The 24,174-nt window shown below is 51.2% G+C and overlaps 1 protein-coding gene across 1 annotated transcript; it reads left to right on the top strand.

The window, feature by feature from the left end:
- Positions 1-7,455: 7,455 nt before the first annotated feature.
- Positions 7,456-16,791, top strand: APLN (apelin). Its single transcript, XM_055438674.2, has 3 exons — positions 7,456-7,850; positions 13,417-13,588; positions 14,182-16,791. Exons 1-2 carry the CDS (start codon positions 7,784-7,786, stop codon positions 13,581-13,583), a joined length of 234 nt encoding a protein of 77 aa, XP_055294649.1. The 5' UTR covers positions 7,456-7,783; the 3' UTR covers positions 13,584-13,588; positions 14,182-16,791.
- Positions 16,792-24,174: the final 7,383 nt, after the last annotated feature.

The following is a 24,174-nucleotide window of genomic DNA, read 5'->3' as shown; positions in this document are numbered from 1 at the left end:
GATCCCAACAACTGGGTTTTTCCCCCCAGTTGGTCATTAGGATCTTTTGATTTATAGAGTACGTTTCAGGCTAGTTTCCATGTAATTAACATCATGGTTTCACACTCAAAGTGGGAAAGTTAATCCCTGAAGATGTATTAAGTTTCTACTGTATGGCAAACATTGTGTTGGTTGCTCTGGGGCATATAGATGAGTTAGAAAGCTCAATTCTAGCCAATAGAATTGGAAAGACAAATACTTAGTAATGAGACAGTGAAAATTCATGTTCTCTGCTGGTGCTGAGCCAAGCAAAGATCATTTGTCAAAGAGCTAGTTAGTGAGGCATCAACCAGCAGCTGGCTTTTTCTGCTGTTTTTCAAGTTCCTGTTAAGTAGCTACAGAGACAGCAGAAGCTTTGAGGCTCTTCTTAAAGACTTTTCACCAAGGTTGCTGCTACTGAACTTCTCTGATCATTAATTTAGCTTATGTCTTAGGGAACAAATTGGATGAGTGATATTGGGAAGGTTCATTATTATGATGTGCTCCAGAAGGCCTGACTGTGAATGAGAGTCTGTGACTAACCACAGCCGTTCTGAGTGGCTTCACAGTCAGCCGGGCACTGCTCAGCCAGGGAGTGAGTGACAGCTGTATGCAGGGAAGGCAACGAGGGAAAAGCAAGAGACAGGAGTTAATCAGATCTAGGTCTCCATCCTGACTTTGCCACCCGCTTTCTGTGTAACCTTGGGCAAGTCACTATTCCTTTCTGGACCTCAGTTTCTCTATCTGCATAATGAGGGGGTTGGGACTCTTTCTGTTAGGGAGATTTCTCTGAGTACTGGCTAGGCTTATCACTCTCCGGATGTGCACTTGTCACTCCACTTTTTATATTACTCCTGTTAAAATAGCCACTACCAACTGGGGGTAGTTAAAAAAGTTCACATCTTTGTGTGATTTCTGCTAACTCTTGCTGTTGACCCATCTCAGAACCTGTTGGACAAGGTTGTGAAGATTTTGCCCAAATAAGGATACCTGATATTTATCATAAACCCAGATTGATTATTAACATGACTGTATTGCCTGGAGAATTCCATGGACAGAGGAGCCTGATGGGCTACAGTCCATGGGGTTGCAAAGAGTCAGACATGACTGAGTGACTAACACACATACAGTTCCTTCCTGCATTCAATGAATATTTATTGAGTATTTGCTTTGGGCATTAGCACTGCTGGTAAGAACACAAAAATGAGTAAGACATTGCCTTACTATCTCATACGGTTGTTAATATACACAAATACCTATGAGAATATATAAAATTTATATAATGCTTGCCTTACTAGAAGAGTCAAGCAGTGTACCAAGTACTTCGTAGGTATTGTTGTGTTTAATCCTTTCAATTTTCCAGGGAGCTAAGCCCTCCCTTTTTTTCAGATGAGGAACCTAAAATTCAGAAAGCTTAAATAATCTGCTCTAAGTTACCTATTCGGACAGTGGTGTTATTTCAGAACCTAGAAGCTTCACCACTATGCTTCACTGCTTCCTAATTTGATTCAAGACAGTAGGAATGCAGTGTTAGAAGTGCGAATAGGGCTTCTTGGTGGTTCAGGAGTTAAGAATCCACCTGCAAATGCAGGGGACACGGGGCTGACCTCTGGTCTGGGAAGATCCCACATGTCATGGAACAACCAAGCCCATGTGCCACAACTACTGAGCCTGCATGCCTAGAGCCCATGCTCTCTGCAACGAGAAGAGCCTGCACACTGCAATGAAGAGCAGCCCCTGCTTACCACAGCTAGAGAAAGCCCATACGCAGCCACCAACACCCAATGCGGCCATAAATAAGTTAATCTTTAAAAAAAGAAGTGCAAATAAAGTGATATATTAGGCTCAGAGAAGTGAGAATTTGCTTCTCAAAGTTCAGTGAGGGAAGTGTGTGGTCTTCCAGGTTAAGCAGACCTGGGAAATTTTCTTAACTTCTGTTAGCTTCAGTTGCCTCATCTGTAAAATGGGAATGGTAAGAAGTAGGACTACTTCATGGGCATGAGGATTAAATGAGTTAACATACATGAAGCATTTAGAACAGTGCATGCAGCAGATGCTCAACAAATTTTAGTTACATCCTCCTCTTCCTCCTCTGTAGGGACAGGAAGAGAGGAATGGGCTACAACAGGAATGCACTCTGAGGTTTCAGTGCATGAACCTATGAGTTGAAACTTGGGTTGTTACAAAAACACTACTTTGAAGAATTACATGTACCCCGCTACTGTTCACAGCAGTGTTATTTCCAAATGCCAAGATGGAAGTAACCTGTGTCCATCAACAGATGAATGGATAAAGAAGCTGTGGTATATATTCGGTGGAATATTATTTAGCCATAAAAGGAGTGAAATCTTGCCATTTGCAACAATGTGGATGGAGCTGGAGGGTTTTACACTTAGTGAAATAAGTCAGACAAAGAAAGACAAACGGTGTATGATATCACTTATACGTGGAATCTAAAAATGAAACAAACTAGTGAATATAACAAAACAGAAACAGACTCACAGAGAACAGTTAGTGGCTACCATTGGGGAGATTGGGGGGAGCGGCAAGGTGAGAGTAGGGGATGAAGAGGCACCAACTACTGAGCATATAATAAACTGACTACAAGGATATGTTATATTGTACAGCACAGGGAATAGGGCCAGTATTTTATCACTTTATATGGAGTATAGTCTATGAAAATGTTGAGTCACTATGTTGTACACCTGAAACTAATATAATATTGTAAATTAACTCTACCCCAACAAAATCTTGTTTAAAAAAGAAGGCTGTGCTGTGAGTTCTCAGAGGGGGTCCCTTTTGAGTGACTCTGAAGCAAGGGGAACTTTCTGTGGTGGTGGTTCCGTCACTAAGTCGAGTCCGACTGTTATGGCCCCATGGACTGTAGCCTGCCAGGCTCCTCTATCCATGAGAGTCTCCAGGAAAAATTACTGGGGTGGGTTGCCATTTCCTTCTCCAGGGGATCTGCCCGACCCAGGAATTAAACCCGGTCTCCTGCACTGCAGGCAGATTCTTCACCGACTGAGCTACGAGGGAAGCTGGAGCTCTGTATAGAGCAGTCAAATGAAGCAACTAAGCCCATGTGCCACAACTATCGAGCCTGCATGCCTAGAGGCCACGCTCTGCAATGAGAGAAGCCCGCACACTGCAATGAAGTGCAGTGTCTTTTTTGTGCCAAAGTCACGAGAATATCTCCTTGCTTGAAAGGGTGGAGCTTGATGCTACTCTGGGGAATAGGACATACTTCATCGGACTACTGTCATAAAACCATACCTGGGAGGCAAACCTCAAATTCCTACAAGCATTAACTTCCTGGATCAGGTGTATTCATCAGATTAACTCCAGTAGAGATGGGTGCTTTGGAGGAATAAGATAGTGAACAGTTCTGATGGCTACTAAGAAGAGAGGTATGGATGGAATAGGGCAAAGATGGAGCTGTTCTTTCCTGATCAGTTCCAAGAGATCAGAGGCCAGAGCCTAAAGGCAGGTGGGTGGTTGAGGGGATCTTATCAGTAAAAGGAGAAAACTAACATTGACTGAGCAACTACTGTGGCTGGGGCCTGTGCTAAGTACTTTACAGGCATTATTTTGTTTAACCTCCCAACATAACAAGGTAGGTACTATTATTACCCCCATTTACTAACTGAAGACAGTTAGGCTCAGAGAGGTTAAATAACTTGCCCAAAGTCACACAACTAAGGGTTGAGGCTGAGCATCAGGATTTGAATTCAGGTATTTGAAATTCCAGAAACTGAGTTCTTTATGATACACCACACTGCTCACTGTAACTCAGAGGACAGGGAGTCAGCCAAGCAGCAGAGGCTGGCAGTGAAGGCATACAGAGGGCACCAAGCAGAACGGAACAGCTTGTGCACAGTGCCCATGAAGGCAATGAGTCACAGGCTGGCTTCACAGGGGTCTGCTATCTCATCTCTGTCTCCAACAGTACACTGGATTCTACCCTGGTCCTCAGAATTGCCCCTGAACTTGATTGGAAACTGACTCTTGCCCCTCCTTACAGGCCCGAGCCCCAGTTGCAAGAATGCTGATGCCTCAGGGCAGGAAGGTGGGGACAGCAGCTTGCACCTCCTCCCCACCCTTGGAGAAAGACTTTTAAACATTTATTCTGCTAATATGAACTCAATAGTGTCCTCTTCCAAACAAAAGACAGCGCATAGTTCTACCAACAGTCAGTTATTTCTTCAACGAGTTGCCTCCAAGGGCCAACTTTGTGCCACACACTGCGTGAGTTGCTATCATTCTGAAGACCTTCACGTCTACTGGGTGGAGGCAAGCATGCAAAATAGTTATTTGAAGAAGCTACGGAGATACATGGGAACCCACAGGGGTTTCAGGGTGACTAAGCTAAGCTGCACCCCTTACCTCACAGGCCTTGGGCTGGAATGGGTATCTTGGCGGTGGACCCTCTCCACAGGCCCACAGAACATGGCATGCAGATACAAAAGTGCAGGCCGAAATAACTGCCAATGAGAGTTATAGCCATAGCTGTTAAGAAGGTAAAGTTACCATCAGCAAGAGTGGACTGAGAAAGGAAAAAGATGAGATCTAGAGGACTAAGAAAGGAAAAGGATGTGATCTTGGATCCAGGACTGGAAAAATGGATGCAGTTCAGTGAAGTGGAGAGAAGAATTAGATTAAAACATAATTCTCCCACGTGGTCAGTTCTTTAAATCTTCCTTTCAATGCATGCCTTAGGAAGTAATTCCCTGGTGCTCCAGTGGTTAGGACTCCAAGCTTTCACTGCTGATGGTCTGAGATCAATCCCTAGTAAGGGAACTGAAATCCCACAAGCTGCACAGCGCAGCTTCTATTTACTGAGAGTTGTTTGCTGTAAATTTGTATTTGGCTTTGCTTTTGTATGTTGTTCCCTTGCGCATTTTGAAGACAAAGTAAGGTGGGGAAAAGGATTATAGAAGAAAGAATGAGGGACTTCCCTGGTGGTCCAGTGGCTAGAACTCCATGCTTCCAACACTGGGGGCCCAGGTCCGATCCCGGGCAGGGAAGTAGATCCCACATACCTCAATTAACACTCAGCAGAGCCAAATAAAGAAAGAAAGAAGAAGAAAGAATGATTGGGCTACTTTAGCCCAACACTGTCCAATAGAACTTTCTGCAATAGTTGAAAGGTGCTATTCTGTGCCGTCCAATTCAGTAGCCTCTAGCCACAGGTGGATACTGAGCAATTGACATGTGGCCAGTGCAACCGGGGAAATGAATTTTTCATTTTATTTTAAATGTCATTGGGACCAATCGCTTTAGAGAGAGCAGCTCTTAACCACTTAGCAAATAGCCCTGGTTAAGGAGGTTAAATATGAACGCTTCCATGCACGGACTTATGGGGGCGCTCATTCGCAAATGCCTGGGCTAGTTCCATCAGCGGTTAGAGGATCACGGTTCTTAAAAAGAACCCCGCAAGGGTTGATTTCCAATTTGCACGGGTGCCTTCAGGTACATTATCTCATTCAATCCCCTAACAACCCTGAAGGGGCTAGCACGGAGATGATCATCCCCGCGAGATGCAGTAAATTTAGGTGACAACAGCAAGGCCCTGCAGGCGTTGAGAGTGAAAACTAGAGGTCCCGTTTCTCCTCCTGGAGGGGGAAGACTCTTTCCAGGGGGCAGCACAAGGGGAATGATCTCACGTTGCTAATGCCCACTGCTCACCGCCTGGGCCTCACGGATGAAGAGGTGAAGACACCTCTACCTCTCCTGCCTCTGCCTTTTTCCTACTGGACTGGGGCCAATCTGGCCATAGGCTATGAACAAGAACCCTATATTATCCCCTTCCCACTACCTTGATATAGGCAATAGAAAGCGTTTTGAAAAGTTCGTTTATATATTCAAAATTATGTAGGGAGCATCAACCATGCCCCAGCCATTGTTCTAAGCCTGGGGATTCAGCCGTGAACAAAGCAGAGACCCAGACTCCGGAGTTGACAATTACCGTGGACGGAGACTCCTAAAACGTTGGGCGTACACTAGATTCTCTTAACATTTCAAAAAATATGTTAAATCTATGGTGGTCTCTTACATCTTCAATATCACACATACACACACACCGTTGAAGGTGTTTTTTGTGTAAATCTGGACTTGCCCTTCAAACAAACTGCTTGACCTGCTGAAATGTGGAAACACCTTTCAATTTAGTCTTTTAACATGTGTTGAGTGCCACCTATGTGCAGAGCCCGATATTGGGGACTTTGGAGAGAGGCAGAAGGATGAGAAGACAAGGTCCTATCTTAGGGAGTTCCCAGGGTGGTGAAAGGCAGTTCCTTGTCTTGGGAGCTCCCAGGCTGTAGGAAGGGACAGTCTAGACTGGGAAGGCAAACAAATTCGCGAGCCACTTTCAGAGGGGAGTCCCAAGTACATGCAAAATGAATCCAGCCGAGGCTGTCTGGAACTGGTAAATGGTCCCTTGTGATAATGGGGAACAAGAGAGCAGATGCCCTCTCTTAGGAGCTGTCGCATGTCCCAAGGACGAGGAGGAACCAGGGCAGCCTCTTCAGGATTATCCTTTATCCTGGCAAGTCTTCTGAATGACAAGTGGAAGGATGGGGTGGGGGCATTCCAGTTAGAGGGTGCCTCCTGGAGGGATAGGAGGAGAAATGGGGGCACCGGGCACAATTCAAACCCAGCTGAAGACACAGGCAATGGCAAGCCACTCCAGTACTATTGCCTAGAAAATCCCATGGATGGAGGAGCCTGGTAGGCTGCAGTCCGTGGGGTCGCTAAGGGTCGGACACGACTGAGAGACTTCACTTTCACTTTTCACTTTCACATATTGGAGAAGGAAATGGCAGCCCACTCCAGTGTTCTTGCCTGGAGAATCCCAGGGACGGGGGAGCCTGGTGGGCTTCCGTCTATGGGGTCGCACAGAGTCGGACACGACTGAAGTGACTTAGCAGCAGCAGCAGCAGAAGACACAGGAGAGAGGCGGGCCAGTGCCTGAGGGTCTCGGCTGAGTCCTTACAGCTGCGGGGTGGCCGTGCGGATGTAGTAGAGGTAGTACAGGGAGTCAGGGGCAGAGGGGGCAACTGGGGGCAGCGCCTTGGTTCCTTGACAGCTGTTAAGGAAGCGTGGCGACAAAGGGTTAAGTGTGCCCCTCCACCGCCCCAAACGCTTCCTGTGTTTGAAATCCTTCAGGTCTCCAGAACCCTCTGGCCCCCGGCCAGGCGGGCATTGTCCGGGGAGCCGCTTGTGGGCTGTCGGAGCGGCCGCGCCGCCTTTGTTGTGGGGCCACCTCGAGGTTCCCTCTCGCGCCCGGGCTGGGGCTGCCGAGCGCGCGCCGGGAGGGGGGCGGTGCGGGAGGCTCGCTGCCTCTCCCTCTTCCTGGCCCCCCCCTCCAGCCCTCCCGATGACCACATGACCAAGTGGGCTCGCGGCCAAGCCACAGGCTACAAAATGCAGCCCCTGGAGTGAGCGGGGCGCATTCCCGCTGGCAGCCCGAGCCCCGGGCCGCTGGAGCCACAGCCGAGCCGCCAGCCATTTGGAACGGGCTCGCCGCCGCCCCCGGAGCCGCCGAGACCAGCTGGGCGGCGCTGCCCGGCGGTGGGAGAGGGAGGCGGCGGGAGACAGGAGGCGGCGGCCGGGCAGCCGCGGCGCGGCTCGGGGCGCACGGTCTCGCGGCCCGGAGCCACGCGAGCTCCGCGCCCTGCAGCCCGCCCGAGCCGCGGCTCGCGCCCCCCGTGGCCCCCGGCCTCCCCGCCCCAGGCCCCGGCCGCGCGGCGGCGGCCGGCGGAGCAGCATGAATCTGCGGCTCTGCGTGCAGGCGCTGCTGCTGCTCTGGCTCTGCCTGAGCGCGGTGCGCGGAGGTGAGTGCGCGCCCTCCCGCCAGCCCGCGCCGCAGCCCCCGCGCTCCCCGCCCTCCGCCCAGACGCTCGCTCCCTCTCCGCCTCCCGGGAGCCGCGCGCTAGCCGTGCCGGAGCCGCCACGCGCCGGGCCGCCCACTGACAGGGCGCCCGGGGACAGGGGCCCGCCGGCCGCGGACGCCGCTCCCTCCGGGGGAATGGGGGTCTCGGCTCGGCCTGGGCCCTCACCCGCCCGGAGCCTGGCCCCTCCCGGTCGCCCCTCGCAGTCTGAGCAGCTCAGGGCCGCAGGAGTGCGCCCGGGGTCCCGCACCCCACGTGCTGCAGGGAATCGGGGGGAGGTGCGTCCCGCTCCCCTCGTGGATCATTGGAGGGAACTGACCTGAGCCGGTTGGGCAGGGCTCCCGCGTGGAAAGTTAGGGGCCGCCGGCCGGTCCAGGAGCCCGGGCCACTGGGGATGATGTGCCAAGATGCAGACGTGACACTTGTTGCATAGGCAGGAGCGCGCGGCGGGGGCGGCGGTGTGGAGCCCAGCTGTTGCTCCTTGCAGCCTGCATGTGAGCTGAGGCAGCCTCCCCTGGGCCCAGCCGGGCAGGGCCGGGCTGGGCTGGTCTCCTCCCTTACCCCCAAGTCCTGTTTGGTCTGCTCTCCTGCTCCCAGACGGGAAGGCTCTCCCCAAGGCCTCGGTCCCACCGCAGGGACTCAGTTCTTCGAGATCCTGGCTCCCTCCCGCCTCGCCTCCACCCCAGGCATGGTCGTGCTTCGCTTCAGTCCCCCTGTCTCCAGGCACCAAACCAGGCAAGAGCGCCTGACCCGGCAGATACCTCCAGATAGCTGGCCCCCACCTGCACCACAGCCCCACCTGGCATACCTGGCAGTCGTCCCCAAGCCCGGTCCCCACCCACAGCCCAGCCTCCCTGTGCAGGCTGCCTGTGCGTCAGTGTCTCCTGGGGCTGCCAGCTCCCACCTCCAGCTGCCACAGTCCTGTGATCTGGCTGTCACTGCTGCCTGACTGGCACCACAGAATAGAAAAGCCAAGACTAGGTGGACTAATGCCAGTGTCAGGGTTGGAGTTTCCGGGAGGTGGGAGCTGAGGGAGGCAGAGAGCAAGGCAGCGCCTTTCCTAGAGGCAGGCTCCAGGTCCTCCTTGGTTCCAGGCCCTCCAGAACACAATGCAATCTTGGAGGCTCTGAGGGGCCTGGCGGGGCTCCACCTCTCTCTTTGTAGGTCACCTGCTTTCTCAGCTCTTGCCTTTGGCACTGCTCTGGCCCCAGGGAGCCCTGCCTGGCTTCTCAGGAAGGTGACTTGGTTGGCTCTGGCACCACCTGCCTTCAGCTAGCTATCCAGTGGTCTCTCTTTTCAGGGCCTGAGCCCTGGGTCAACCACCTCCTTGAGAAGAAGGGGAGCAGGCTTTTTCCTGACAAACTCCTGTCAGGTGGGCAGTGGCAGAAAGTGAGCAAAAGGTACAAATGAAGGACCCCGCAGGGACCTGCCCTCCAGGAGCCTGCCGCCCAGTGCACTTGTCAAGACAAGACTCCCAGGGGCCGCCACCACTGGCAAATGGCCCAGGTGGCGCCTTCAGGGAGAGTGGGTGCAGAGAGGGCATCCCAGAGGAAGCTGGACCTGTCTGATCAGCACGCTTGGGGCTCCCCCAGAGCTTCCAGGGAGACCCTTCACTGACCGACCAGCACTCAGACCCTTTAGGTATCTAGCTGTTGGGGTAGCACTGAGGGAAAGGCAGAGCCGGTTTCAACAGGAGGGAAGGTGCTGTCTGTTTCAGACCCTTCCGTGTCCTGCTTCAATTCACCTTTTCCCATTAGGTCGCCTTATCTCCACAGCCTGCTTTGGGTAAATTCGTTGCCCTCACGTTTTGCTTAAGCCAAGCACTGGAAACTTCCCAGGCTCCCCCTGCCTCTCCACCGCCCCCAGCCTCTCTTGGAGCCAAGGAGGCCACCTCCATGCAGGTGGCCACCAGCCCAGGGTCCAAGGACACAGGTCCTGCTGTTCATGCCTCCTGTCCTGGGTCAGAAAAAGAGCTTTTCTGAAGCACCTCACCCCTGGCGCAGACTCACATGCTGTCCGCAGCCCGAGTCCCCAGTCAGAGTTCCAGGCCTGAAATCCATGCTTCCTCCACAACACTGTGCCCTGACTTGGAATGCACCCCCACTAATACACACAGACTCCTCTGCTGCCTCCTGACCTGGGATACACTTTGCTCTTCTGAGTCTGCAAACTGCTGAGCCAGGGCCAAGCAGCCTTTGGTCTTTGTCTGAGCACCTCTCTCTCTTTCCGGCCCCCTCCTGCCTCTCCCAAGCCCCAGCTGAGGCCTGGCCACCGTGACAGCGACAGCGTGAGGACAGACTCTGACCTCTCTGACTCAGGGAGGGGGCATCTCCACTCCATCCCCAATGCCTCAGAGCTAAGCCCCCAGGTAATCCGAGTCAATAAGGGACTAACGCAGGTGAAGCAGACGAGCAGGGCTGCCAGGGCAGGTGTCCTCAGTGGTTTGCCTGGCGTGGGAAGACGGCTCAGGGCATGGGGCTGGGCAGACAGAGGAGGGACACCGCATCCTGGAGACACATGCAGGGCCCCAGAGCAGTGTAGGGGACACAGCCAGTGCCACTTGTGTGGGCTTTTAAAGCCATCGCAAGACAGGCTGTGGCAAGAAGAGAAAAAAGCGATACTTCATTCTAAGTGAGGATGACATGTTCCTGAAAAGTGGCACACACCTCATTGTGTGCTGGCAGAGTTGGAGTTCATGTGGTGTGAAAAGCAAGCCCTGTTTACCCCTGACTGTGGTTCACAGTGGAGATGCTGCTGGCACTTCGGTCCCTGTAGGCTTGCGACTGTTGGTTGAATTGCCCTAGGCTTCCTTTAAGTAGCAGATGAGTTAGAGGAAAATATTTAAGTTCACTGGGGATGGCCCCAGTTTCTATAGGGGAATTCTTTTGTGTAGCCAGGACCTCTGCAGTGATGAGAATCAGAAGCCTCTGATTGGGCCCTTTAGACAGGACAAAGCCTGGGTTTCAGGTGTCAGCTTATCTTAGGGTGAACCAGACTCAGAATCAAAAGTAGGAAACAAGTGGGTGATGGGATCAGGGTGGGAGGGGAACTTCAAACTTATGGCTGTGAGGAGGACAGTGAGCCCCCCGCCCAGGGGTGCAAGATGCCTGGGGCTTCTGGGTGACTGCTTTCCAGGGTTCGGCTGAGAGCTCAGTCAGCCTAGGTAGTTCTTCTCTGCAGCCCTAGTGTCTAGACATCTCCCTGGCTAGAGTCTGAGCCCACCAGCCATGCTCCTCATCCTGGCTCTGGGCCTCCCTCCCTCTTAGGGGCCTCCCCCACCAGGCCTCCCTCCCTGATTGCCACCACCACTTACAGCCCTGGGTCTGAGCATTTGCAGATGATACCCTTCCCAACTGGGCACTGTGCCTCTCTTCTCATGCCTGCTGTTCCTGGGACCATAGCCTGTGCCATTGGTCACCCTTCAGATGCAAGAATCAAGACCTCATTGAGACCTTTATGGTCCTTAGGGTGTTTTTGTGTGCCTGGCCACACCCTCAGCACAGTCCTTTTGCCCCAAGAGTTTCTCTGGTACTAACTTTTCGTTAGCATCATTCCTATCCTCTTGCAGCCTTGAGGGGGCTCCAAAACACAGGGCAGAAGCTGAAGCAGCTGGGGTGGGGGGCTGAGTGGAGGGGCTTCCCTCCTGTCCCTACACACATTCCAGCCCCTTTGCAGAAGGTAGTCCCATGACAGGAGCGAGCGGCCTCCTGGCCCCTACTGCCCCAAAGCGCAAAGACAATTTGTGTTTGAATTTACATTAGGTGCTGGGTTTAGGGGATCACATTAACCCACCCCCAACCAGAAGCATGAAGAGTGGCTGGTAAACAGAGACTTGTGACTCTTCTCCAGGAGGGAGGGTGAAGGGCTAGAGAGTGTGCGCATGCGTCTCTGGGCCAGAGCTGGTGAGCAGCAGGCCCCAGGGGCCTGGGCAGGGAGGGCCCTAAGGATAGACCTCGCCTGCTTCTGGCCTAAGAGGAGGAGAAATGCCTGGAAATTGTGTGCAAGTGGAGGAGAAATCACAAAAGCCAACTAGCCAAGGAAGGAACTGGAGCATGGGGATGCCGGAGGCAGGGAGGAAGGAAAGGAAGAGCCGCCAGGGGTATAATGGGGGAACTGGCAGCCAAGGGGCGGTTATATGGAAACTGTGAGCTAGTGGTGGAGACTCCTGGATGGATAGAAACAGGTCTCGAGAGAGAGGGATATAGCTGGAGGCGAACCTGCTGGTGTGGGAAGAGGGAGACTGGGATTCACGATCGCTGGCCTCAGAAGCTGTATTTGCCTGGAGCAGCCCCATCCTGGGCATTGCCCAACACTCTGCTAGTCTGCCTGTTGCCCAGCACCGTCACCACTCCCCGCTCTGCTGGCCTCTGGTAGCTGGCTTGTCTGTGGCGTGCCAGCTTGCCCGCCCTGGCTGGACGTCAGCCTCCATGAGAGGTGGCCCATGGGTCTTGTCCCTCATTGCACCCAGGAACACCCGGCACCACTTGAGTTCTATTGGCAGGGCTTGCTCTGGCATCAGGAGGTTTCTACTCTGTGCACAGATGTAGAGGGGAGCCCCTAGAGCAGAAAAGAAGCCAACTGGGATCAGAATAGAAGGAATATGCATCAGACACAGGATGGGGGTATGATCTGGGGATGAAAAGAGGTGTGGTGGGGGGCAACTCTAGCAGCCCAGCCCCCTTCCCGATGCACTTGTTGCTTCAGGTGACGTTCACTCATTTGTTTACTCATTCATTTGTACAATATTTATTGGCCTCTGAATCTGGTCACAGCCTGAATAGAATCCAGCATAAGGCAGAGTCAGAGACCGCCCTGCCCCCCCGACACAGAGAATCAGAGACCGCCCCCCCCAGCAGTCCCCCAGTCACCCACTAGGAGGCCATGGGAGCAAGTGAGCCCCAAGATGGCTATACACCCATGAGATGCCCAGGGGAGAGGTCTGAGAGCTCTAGGACTCAAAAGTGGGTCACCTGCATATCAAAGGATGTACAATGACATCATGTTCCAGATTTGCTTTAGAATACCTCCGCAAAGAAAGAAACAGGAGAACCAAAGCATATGTAACTCCATCTGGATCACTGTTGAATCTAGGTGATGGCCATGTGATGGGGGGTTTAATTTCATTGAAATACTGTGTGTCTGAAATGTTTTCAGTGCATCAGTTGCCAGGGTGCAGTGGAAGGTATGCTGTCTGCCATGCCCCAGCCTCAGAACAGGCCTGATACCCCAAACTGCACCTCTTGATGACGTTCTGAACACAGAACATGTATTTGTGCCCATCAGAAACATGATAAGACTTTCAAAAGGACATAAAGCCAGGTGTTTAATTTGCAAGATGTGAGTCATGGGTTCCATTTGCCCCAGAACAGTTCATCGCTTCATGGATTGAAAAAGAAAGACAAGCTCTGAGAGCACCACTTCATGAGGAAACTGCCCCTCCCCTGGGGTGCCAGCCCTCTGCATCAGTCTTTGGGGATGACTGGCTTGACCGGCTTTCTTCTTCCTGCAGGACCCCTGCTGCAGACTTCTGACGGGAAGGAGATGGAAGAAGGCACCATCCGCTACCTGGTGCAGCCCAGGGGGCCGAGGAGCGGCCCAGGGCCCTGGCAGGGAGGCCGGAGGAAGTTCCGGCGCCAGCGGCCACGCCTCTCCCACAAGGGCCCCATGCCTTTCTGAAGCAGGTACTTGAGCCTCTGGTGAGTGGGTGGCACAGTAGGGGCAGGGGAGGAACAGTCTGGAAGCTGGGTGGCCCTGCTGCTGATTGCCGGCCAGAGACCTGCACCAGGCAGTCCCAGCCCCACACAGAACCCTGGGGCTCACAGACAGGAGGCCGAGGCTGGAGAGGGGCTTGGCGCTCCCCCAGGATTCAGGGGCTGGCTCCCGTCCACCGGCTGCCTAGACTTGGGCTGGCTGGCCCAGGTGGAGTGTTCTGGAAGACCCAGGGAGGGAGCACTTTGATAAGCTGGGGAGGGTGCCCCAGGGTATGTGTGTGGGTGTGGATCCTCACCAGAGGCGGAGAAGGAGGCAGGGAGCTTTGGGGGTAGCCGCAGGCAGAAGACAGGAAGAGAGCCGCCAGAGCTATGGGAGGAGAGGTTAGTGGTGACCTGCTGTCCTTGCCCCTGTCTCCAGGACAGGGGCACCAGCTCAGGGGCCTGAGGCTTTAGGTTCAAGCTTGCGCAGAGCAGGGTGAAGGTGGTCTTCTGTCCTGCCCCGGGCAGTTCCTTTGAACTAGGACACATCAGTGACTCCTCTCTGGTCATTTTTGTCTCTTTAGGACCAAAGGGGCCACCACACGCCCACCCCCTGCGATTTCTCTCTACTCCTCCATAGATCGGCCTGCTTCTCTGGAGCCCTCACAGCCGTTCGCCTCACCTGGCCCCTCTTCTAGCTGCTCACCGGCTGGCTCTCCTTCACCACCTGCCTTCCCATCAAGGATCCATTCAGCCCGATTCCTGACTTGGGAGACCTCGCGCTGGAAATGCCAGCCCTCCCCCTGCTCTAAGCCCTACCTCTTCTGTCTGATACCCTAATGCCTAACCCTTCTCTGGCCCTTCCTGCCTCAGGTATGCCCTGCAGGCTGGGTGGAACCCTCCCTTCTTCACCTAGGGCATCAGCCTTCCCCTGGCTGCCAGAGGGACACAGGGAGACAATGAGAGACTCTAATGAGAGGGGAGAGGGATGGGGTGTTGGCATGCAGACAAGGTGCCTTTGGGGGCATGGGAATGGGGCCTTGGCACTCTGGTCAGGGAGGAGGTGAAGCACCAGAAAAGAGAGGAATAGCTGCTGTGGTGTCTTCCCCCTCCCCGAGTTTGGCCCAGTTAAGGAGGAGGTGAAGGAGAGGGGCCATGCTGTATTGGGTTGGCCAAGAAGTTCGTTTGGGCTTTCCATAAAGCTGTAATGGATACTTGGTCACTTCTCTCACCACCTTGCTGCACGGCCTGGCCATCCCTCTCCCCCTATCCCAGCTAGTTCCAGCTCCAGCTTTGGAGGGGAGGAGATGGGCCTTCGGTGGCTCTGTACCCTCCCAGAAACTAAAGCCAAGCAGGACACTTGGTTTTGCCAAGAATCACAGACTATCAGAGCCAAAAGGCACCTTGGAGATCACTTAGCTCCACCTCCTTATGCAAACTCCTGCAAAAAGCAGAGGCCTGGAGGGGGATGGTGACCTGCTCAGTGTCACCAGAGCCAGAATGAAGGCTCAGGTCTCCCGCTCCCACCGAGGACGTCCTCTTCCTTCTTGATGAGGCTTTCCAAAGCCATGAAGTGCCTTTCCCCCGGGGTTGGGGCTCGGGGTGCCTAGGAAGCGAGAGGGAGCTGGCTGTGAGCTGCGCCATGGTGGGACGGAGCTGTCCCAGCATCCCTAGCGTTGGGTCCCTTCCCCAACCTGGCCTGGGAAGTTCTGTGACTGGCCAGCCACTCCCATTCCTGTGACACTCACAGACCCCAGGTATTTTCATAGCGGCAGCTCAGGCACTGAGACTCCCAGGAGCCAGGAGGTGGCCTTAACCAACTGGACTCAATAGCCTTCCCTTCATGTTGACAGGACCTTCTCTCCCAGTGGCCTTTCCTTGGGGAAGGGGGAGACAGAAAGGAGGGAGGAAAGAAAGGGAGGGAGGGAGAAAGGAAAGATGGGAGGAAGTGTGGATCTCAGCAGGCTTTCTTCTGAGAGGCCTGGGAAGGAGAAAAGGGAAGACAGGAGCCTGATGGCCACCCATGTATATGTGGGAGCAGGGGGAGTCAGGGCCCCCCGAGTCCCACAACAAATCCCTTTCGCCTGTACCCAAACCCTTCCCCTTCCCTCCGCTGCTGCTAACGCTACTGCTGCTGCTGCTTCAAGGCCCACCCTGGGGAGCCAGGCTGGGCACCTGCTGACCCCCCAATGCCTCTCAGCCCGGAGTGGGGGCTGACCAGTGTCCAGAAAGCCTCTTCTGCCATGGAAGCCCCCACCAGGGACTGGGCCGTTTTCTCCTCTTCCTCTCTGCTTCTCCTGTCGCGTCAGTTGCCCAGCCCTGTGGGGAACGAGATGGAAAGGGATGGCTGGGAAAGTCTGGGGACATAAGCAGTGCGGGTGCTGAGGGGCTGTCTTATTTAAAGTGGTTGTGTGTGATTCTTAGACTAATTTATACAAAGTTATTAAGGCCCTTTTCATTAAGAAAGCATCCCCTTTCCCTAGTTGTGTTCACTGTGTTTGTAAAGATGGTTCAGTGTAAATATGTCTTTATAATAAAGAGTGAAAAGTTGACAATTTGCCCTTACTCTTGGAGGTCACGTTCAGGAGGGGCACACCTCTCCCCTGAGATCCCCAGTCCGCCCCCCCATGCCCATGAACTTCACGCACAGGGACGGAAGTGCCTGCCTTCTATATTGGTTCCAGGTCTGATGGCTTCTAACTAATTTGCCAAAAACTCACAAAAAGAATTGCTATGCTTAATGATCAGTTCACATAACATGCAGTCCAGTTTTAAGTGTGTTTCCATCTGTTTGAGTGTCCTAATTGTTGTGTGCAGTGTCCTTTAAAGGACTTTAAAAAAATTTTATTTAAGAACATTCTGATTAAATGTGGGATTTCTACTAAAAATTGTTTTATATCCTTGGTGCGTGCCTTCTTCTATTTTTATCTACTTTTGAACACTCCCGGGACTTTTTAGCCAGTTTGCCTTTCTTGAGAAATGTTCTGTTTCCTGCAATAAATACATTTGATAATCACTTTGTATGTATCATTTTATGTCTCACAAAGTAGAGTTGCTTGATGCACAAGATAGCCCGAGAAATAAAATGCAAGGAGTTCGATGCAATTCTGCTCCATCTGTCTCACTTCTTCACGCTTGTTGTCAAAATGCCAATATCTTGGAGAAGAGAAAGGAACGTTGGGTACATGCTAATTTGGTTAATCAGCTCATTAGGTGCACACAGGCATACACAATCCAGAGTAAAACCCAGGGAAGAGGAGACAGGACTGATCCAAAAGGGCCTTCAAGTTTTGTGGGAAATTCTACAGATTTGACAGGTATTTAGTTCTAGAAATGGAGAAGGCAATGGCAAGCCACTCCAGTACTCTTGCCTAGAAAATCCCATGGACGGAGGAGCCTGGTAGGCTGCAGTCCATGGGGTCGCTACGAGTCAGACACGACTGAGCAACTTCACTTTCACACATTGGAGAAGGAGATGGCAACCCACTCCAGTGTTCTTGCCTGGAGAATCCCAGGGATGGGGGAGCCCGGCGGGCTGGCGTCTATGGGGTCGCACAGAGTCGGACACAACTGAAGTGACTTAGCAGCGGCAGCAGCAGTTCTAGAAATATGCAATTTGAAGAAAGGGTCTTGAGACACTTGCTGAAAAGTCGTAAAGCTGCTCAATGAAAGGTAAAATAGAAAAATCCACCCAACAGCATGCACAGCAATCTTATCATTGACAAAATGTTGCAGATTGTGACAGTGATTTTAAAAAACGACATTATGTTGGAAGTGCCTCTTAGGAAAATTGGTGCAAAATGCCTTCTTTCAAAATTACTACTTTGACTTTTAGGCAAACTGGTCGTCAAAGGAACTGGTTTTAGGCAAGGAGGTTTGGGGTGGGCTGGCTTCATGCTGATTGGTCTGTTACCTCCCTAATCACCCCCACAGCTCTAATTTCACATGAAACCAAGGGGGGGTGGGCGGTGGCAGGACAGGACAACTTAATACTGACCCATAAGTGTGTAGGCCTTTAACAGTTTACAGAGCTCTTTGAAAAAATATCAAATCTTTTTGTTATCCTAACAACTGGACAACACAGATCCCCCGTTTTACAAATGAGAAAACGGGCTAAGAGAACTTGCCCAAAGGCTCAGAGCCAGTAAGTGAATCTAGATTCTGGACTTTGAGTTCTAGAATGTAAACTCTTTCTATAGTGCTATGAAAGATCCCCTAATTAGAGAGAAGACTTAAGTACAAAATGTACTTAAACCCCAGTAAGTGCACTTGAAATAGATGGTGTGGTGTGGACTGGTGGAGTCAAAGAAAGGCTAATGGAGACTGACCAGCTAACACTGGCCCCAGAAGACCCAGCTGCGTTTGGTAAGGTTGGCAGGAGGATGGTGGATAGTGGAGGTGGGGACAAGGAAGGGGAGCAGCTACCGGGGTTCTCCAGGCATGTGTTGTCCCTGGATGCTAGTGGGTGGAGCTAAGTCTGATCTCCTTGGACCAGACGGTTAAGAGAAGTAAAGCTGGTGGCTTTCTGTAAAGATAGGAGTGCATGTGTACTAAGTCACTTCAGTCTGTGCAGCCCTATGGACTGTAACCTGCCAGGCTCCTCTGTCCATGGGACTGTCCAGGCAAGAATACTGGAGTGAGTTGCTATGCCCTCCTCCTGGGATGTCCTGGGATCTTCCCGACCCAGGGATCGAACCTGTGTCTCTTGCATCTCCTGCATTGGCAGACAGGTTCTTTTTATCTACCTGAGAAGCCATCTGTAAGTATAATTAGACATCACACCCAAAGAAAGTGGGACATAAGGGTTGCCACCCTTTGGAGATATCTTGACCAAGTAAATACAATAGAATCAGAGTAGAGGGTTTTTTTTTTTTAATTTTTGTTTTTATTGGAGGCTAATTATTTTACAATATTATATTGGTTGGTTTTGTCATACATTGACATGAATCCGCCCCGGGTAGGGGTTGTTTTTGAAAAAGAAAAAAAGAAAAAGGAATTCACTTTTTGTTCACTGATTACTACTGAACCAAGACATGGAAGGGCGTAGTGGGGAGGACAGCAGATAAACCTGAAAAACAACAGTTCTTCAAATCCACTTAGAAATCAGACAGTCCCGGCAGAGATTAGGGAGGTAAACAGACTCAGGCTACACAAGGCTTCTCAGACCCCCAGGTGTGGCATAAAATGAGCCATAGCCACTTAGAAGTGTAACATTTCAGATTCTCCCATAAGCCCTGGCTGACTCGGTACTGGGGCTGGTCATTCTGAGGTGCTTATAGAATTCTATTTTTCAGGCCTGAAGTTTATTCAACTGAAATTTCTCAACTTAAAATTTCTGAATAGAGTGAATCTCTCTCAGCTGACTGCCAAAGGGCATGGTGGAGAAGACTTACTACCTTCTTTTCTGATCCTAGAAGGGGCTGCTGACTGAGCCAGCATTTTTCTGGAACCCCCAAAATGGAAGGTCTCTCCAGCATTCCTTTGAAAAACCAACTTTCCCTACATACTGGCCAGTGCTCAGAGAAGGACACTCCTGACTGCTGCCTTGGACTTCGGTCAAAGGCCAGAGGGGCATCTAGGACATTTCCTTGAATGTTTCAAATCAGGGATCAATGAACTTTTCCTGTAAATTGACTTTGCAGGCCATGAGGTCTCTGTCCCCAGTCTTCAAGTCAGCCATTGCCCTGCAAAAGTGGCCATGGACAAAATGTGAATGAACCACAGTGGCTGTGCTACAAAACTGTATTTATAAAAACAGATGGTGGGCCATAGAAGCCTTCTCACGTGGAGCATCAGCAAGCCCTCCACCAGAGCCCTTGAACCCTTGTCTGGGGCCCAAAGGGAGGTCTCCCATTCTGCAGCAAGGTCTAGATTTAAAAGCAGTTAATCAACTTGTTATGACCTGGCTCCTGTGCCATGCTATCTGACCACAGATATACTAACAGAGGGCTGTCTGTGGAAGGGGAAGTCTGAAGTCAGATCAGGGCTCAACTCCCAGCACCACTGCTCACTTCTCTGTGAGACCTGAAAGCTGGTGTCACAGTGAGCCCCGTTTCCTCTGAGGACAGGAACCTCTGGCTTCTTTTGAGTGCTGTGGCCAGGATGGAATGCCACAATGCAGGTCAAGTGTTGGGCACTGTGCCTGGCTCATGTATGAGCTCCCTAGTGGGAGGTAATATTATCCTCACTAAGCCTCAGTCTAACCTTGAGAAGTGGACTGGGCAGCCATCATTGTCCCCAATTTATAGACGGAATAACAGGCTCAGGGAGGTCAAGTCACTTGTTCAGATTCAGAGAGCCACTAACTGGCCAGGGCAGTCTCAAAGTTGGCTCTTCAGTCTCAAAGCTGGCTTCTCAGCTCAGGTTAGCTGCCTACACAACCCACAGGATTCCCAAGTGGCGCTAGTGGTAAAGAACTAATCTACCAATGCAGGAGACAGAAGAGACACTGTTCAATCCCTGGGTCAGGAAGATCCCCTAGAGAAAGAAATGGCAACCCACTCTAGTATTCTTGCCTGGAGAATCCCATGGGCAGAGGAGACTGGTGGGCTACAGTCCATAGGATCACAAAGAGTCAGACACGGCTGAAACGATTTGACTCACATGCGCACACGCAGACAATCCACAGGGCCTACCTGGGCACTGATGGCCCTCAGCACTCTCCCCTGTGGCAGCGTTACTTTGGGCAGCACCTTATCTGGAATTTTGGAGCTGGGCACTTGCTCCAGAAAAACTGCCTGGCCCCTAGGTTCCTTTCTACCAGAGGCCAGGGACCTGGAAACCTGAGTTCCAGTCCTGAATATGCTTTTGCTCAGGGCTGGCTGGGCAGGTTGGCAAAGTCTCCCCTCAGCTCTTTCTGGGTCTCAGCCTCCTCACCTGCCTTGGCTGCCTGGAAAGAGGGAGTGGGTAGGAAGCACCTGCTTGTGAACAGGGCTTTGTTGGGGTCCCAGCAAACAGCAAAGATGCTTCAGGCCACTCTCCAGAGGGAATCAGTGCTCTGGGAGAAGAAACTGAAGAAATGGTGGGAAACAGGATTCCTGGCCAGTGAGGAAGTCCATGACTGGGTTCCGTGGGTCTGTCTAAGCTTCCCTTGGTCCCAGAGGCTACTGGAACCTTCATTTAATTTTATTTTTTAAAAGTCTTTATTGAATTTGCTACAATATTGTTTCTGTTTTATGTTTTGGTTTTTTGACCACAAGGCATGTGGGATCCTAGTTCCTTGAGCAGGGATCGAACCTGCACACTTTGAACTGGAAGGCAAAGTCTTAACCACTGGTCCACCAGGGAAGTCCCTGGAACCTCCGTGTTATACTTCTCCCATCTTGCAAGCCAAATGCTTTCTGACCTTCCCTGAGTGTGAAAGAATTGGCAGGTTGCACCCCAGTGGCCTGAAGCTAGTGGCTCAGCACTTGGGATCCTAATACCAGCTTGGCCTGTAACTGGCTGTGTGACCCTAGGCAAGTCATTGCATCTTCTGGGGGTCCCAGATACCCCCCGTCTATTTTCACAGGACAAGAATTGCAGCTCCCCCTCCCTCAGATTTACAGAATCCTAGCAGGGCAAAGCTGGCAGCCTCGAGAGGCCATTCAGTCTCCTGAGCCTCTTCCTTTTTACAGAAAGTTGGGCTCAGAAAAGGAAAGGGACTCATTTACACGGACATGCCAAGCTGATCCTAACAGACATGTAGGGAGCCAGCGCTTCCCAGGTGCCAAGCACTGTTCTGAGTGCATCGCCTGTCCTGGCTAATTTAGTCCCCATCATAACTCCATTTTACAGTTGAGGAAACTGAGGCACAAAGAGACTAAGTTCGTCTGAGGACCTTCTGTGGTATGTAATGGAATGAGGGCCCAGGTGACACTGTTTTAAAGGAAGCCAAAGGCACTAGTGAAATGCCAAGCAGTCACTCTCTGAGGATGGGGAAGCCTTCACTCTGGCTCCCTCAGTCCGACGGCAGCAGCAATACTTGTGTCTGTGGGATCTGGGAGACTAGCCTGGCCTGGATGAAGAAGCCATCTTTCCATCTAGGCAGGGATGTCTCTGGCTCCTTCCCCAGCAACTGTGGGGACAAGAGTCAGTGACCCTGGCACTGTCATAAGGTTTCCTACCCCTATTTCTAGACTCCCAAACTTTCTCATCGCCTAGAGTCCTCTTGGGGCTCCCCAGGTGGTACTAGTGGTAAAGAATCTGCCTGCCAATGCAGGAAACACAGGAAGCACATGTTCGATCCCTGGGTTGGGAAGATCCCCCAGAGGAGGGCATAGTAATACACTCCAGTATTCTTGCCTGAAGATCCCATGGGCAGAGGAGCCTGGTGGGTTGCAGTCCATACATGACTGAAGTGACTTAGCACACATGTGTGCAGAGTCCTCTCACCTTTTTGGGAACTCCTAAGCCATCTCATTCTCTGTCGTCCCCTTCTCCTCCCGCCCCCAACCTTTCCCAGCATCAGAGTCTTTTCCAGTGAGTCAACTCGTCGCATGAGGTGGCCAAAGTATTGCAGTTTCAGCCTCAGCATCAGTCCTTCCAATGAACACTCAGGACTGATCTCCTTTAGGATGGGCTAGTTGGATCTCCTCGCAGTCCAAGGGACTCTGAAGAGTCTTCTCCAACACCACAGTTCAAAAGCGTCAATTCTTCGGCGATCAGCTTTCTTCACAGTCCAACTCTCACATCCATACATGACCACGGGAAAAACCATAGCCTTGACTAGATGGACCTTGGTTGGCAAAGTAACGTCTCTGCTTTTTAATATACTATCTAGGTTGGTCATAATTTTCCTTTCAAGGAGTAAGCGTCTTTTAATTTCATGGCTGCAGTCAGCATCCGCAGTGATTTTGGAGCCCCCAAAAATAAAGTCTGACACTGTTTCCATTGTTTTTCCATCTATTTCCCATGAAGTGATGGGACCAGATGCCATGATCTTTGTTTTCTGAATGTTGAGCTTCAAGCCAACCTTTTCACTCTCCTCTTTCACTTTCATCAAGAGGCTTTTGAGTTCCTCTTCACTTTCTGCCATAAGGGTGGTGTCATCTGCATATCTGAGGTTATTGATATTTCTCCCAGCAATCTTGATTCCAGCTTGTGCTTCTTCCAGCCCAGCGTTCCTCATGATGTACTCTGCATATGAGTTAAATAAGCAAGGTGACAATATACAGCCTTGACGTACTCCTTTTCCTATTTGGAACCAGTCTGTTGTTCCATGTAAAGTTCTGACTGTTGCTTCCTGACCTGCATGTAGGTTTCTCAAGAGGCAGGTCAGGTGGTCTGGTATTCCCATCTCTTTCAGAATGTTCCACAGTTTATTGTGATCGACACAGTCAAAGGCTTTGGCATAGTCAATGAAGCAGAAATAGATGTTTTTCTGGAACTCTCTTGCTTTCTCCATGATCCAGCGGATGTTGGCAATTTGATCTCTGGTGCCTCTGCCTTTTCTAAAACCTGCTTCAACATCTGGGAGTTCACGGTTCACATATTGCTGAAGCCTGACTTGGAGAATTTTGAGCATGACTTTACTAGCGTGTGAGATGAGTGCAATTGTGCAATAGTTGGAGCATTCTTTGGCATTGCCTTTCTTTGGGATTGGAATGAAGACTGACCTTTTCCAGTCCTGTGGCCACTGCTGAGTTTTCCAAATTTGCTGGCATATTGAGTGCAACACTTTCACAGCATCATCTTTCAAGATTTGAAATAGCTCCACTGGAATTCCATCACCTCCATTAGCTTTGTTCGTAGTGATGCTCTCTAAGGCCCACTTGACTTCACATTCCAAGATGTCTGGCTCTAGGTCAGTGATCACGTTATTGTGACTATCTTGGTCATGAAGATCTCTTTTGTACAGTTCTTCTGTGTATTCTTGCCACCTCTTCTTAATATCTTCTGCTTCTGTTAGGTCCATACAATTTCTGTCCTTTATCAAGCCCATCTTTGCATGAAATGTACCCTTGGAATCTCTAATTTTCTTGAAGAGATCTCTTGTTTTTCCTCTTCTGTTGTTTTCCTCCATTTCTTTGCATTGATCGCTGAGGAAGGCTTTCTTATCTCTCCTTGCTATTCTTTGGAACTCTGCATTCAGATGCTTATATCTTTCCTTTTCTCCTTGCTTTTTGCTTCTCTTCTTTTCACAGCTATTTGTAAGGCCTCCTCAGACAGCCATTTTGCTTTTTTGCATTTCTTTTCCATGGGGATGGTCTTGGTCCCTGTCTCCTGTACAATGTCACGAACCTCCATCCAGAGTTCATCAGGCACTCTATCAGATCTAGTCCCTTAAATCTATTTCTCACTTCCACTGTATAATCATAAGGGATTTGATTTAGGTCATATCTGAATGGTCTAGTGGTTTTCCCTACTTTCTTCAATTTAAGTCTGAATTTGGCAATAAGGAGTTCATGATCTGAGCCACAGTCAGCTCCTGGTCTTGTTTTTGCTATCTGTATAGAGCTTCTCCATCTTTGGCTGCAAAGAATATAATCAATCCGATTTCGGTGTTGACCATCTGTGGACATGAGTTTGAGTGAACTCCGGGAGTTGGTGATGGACAGGGAGGCCTGGCGTGCTGTGATTCATGGGGTCGCAGAGAG

This window comes from Moschus berezovskii, chromosome X (genome assembly GCF_049115385.1).
Source record: "Moschus berezovskii isolate FMDL1 chromosome X, NW_MosBer_1.0, whole genome shotgun sequence".
NCBI classification, from domain to species: domain Eukaryota; kingdom Metazoa; phylum Chordata; class Mammalia; order Artiodactyla; family Moschidae; genus Moschus; species Moschus berezovskii.
Note: the sequence above shows the minus strand (reverse complement) of the source record. Positions and strands in the feature narration are given on the sequence as shown.

Excerpts from the sequence above, each read along its gene's own strand:
- APLN (XM_055438674.2), top strand. The coding sequence starts at position 7,784 with ATGAATCTGCGGCTCTGCGTGCAGGCGCTGCTGCTGCTCTGGCTCTGC. Across the intron at positions 7,851-13,416 it reads CCTGAGCGCGGTGCGCGGAG|GACCCCTGCTGCAGACTTCT; the intron begins GTGAGTGCGCGC and ends TTCTTCCTGCAG.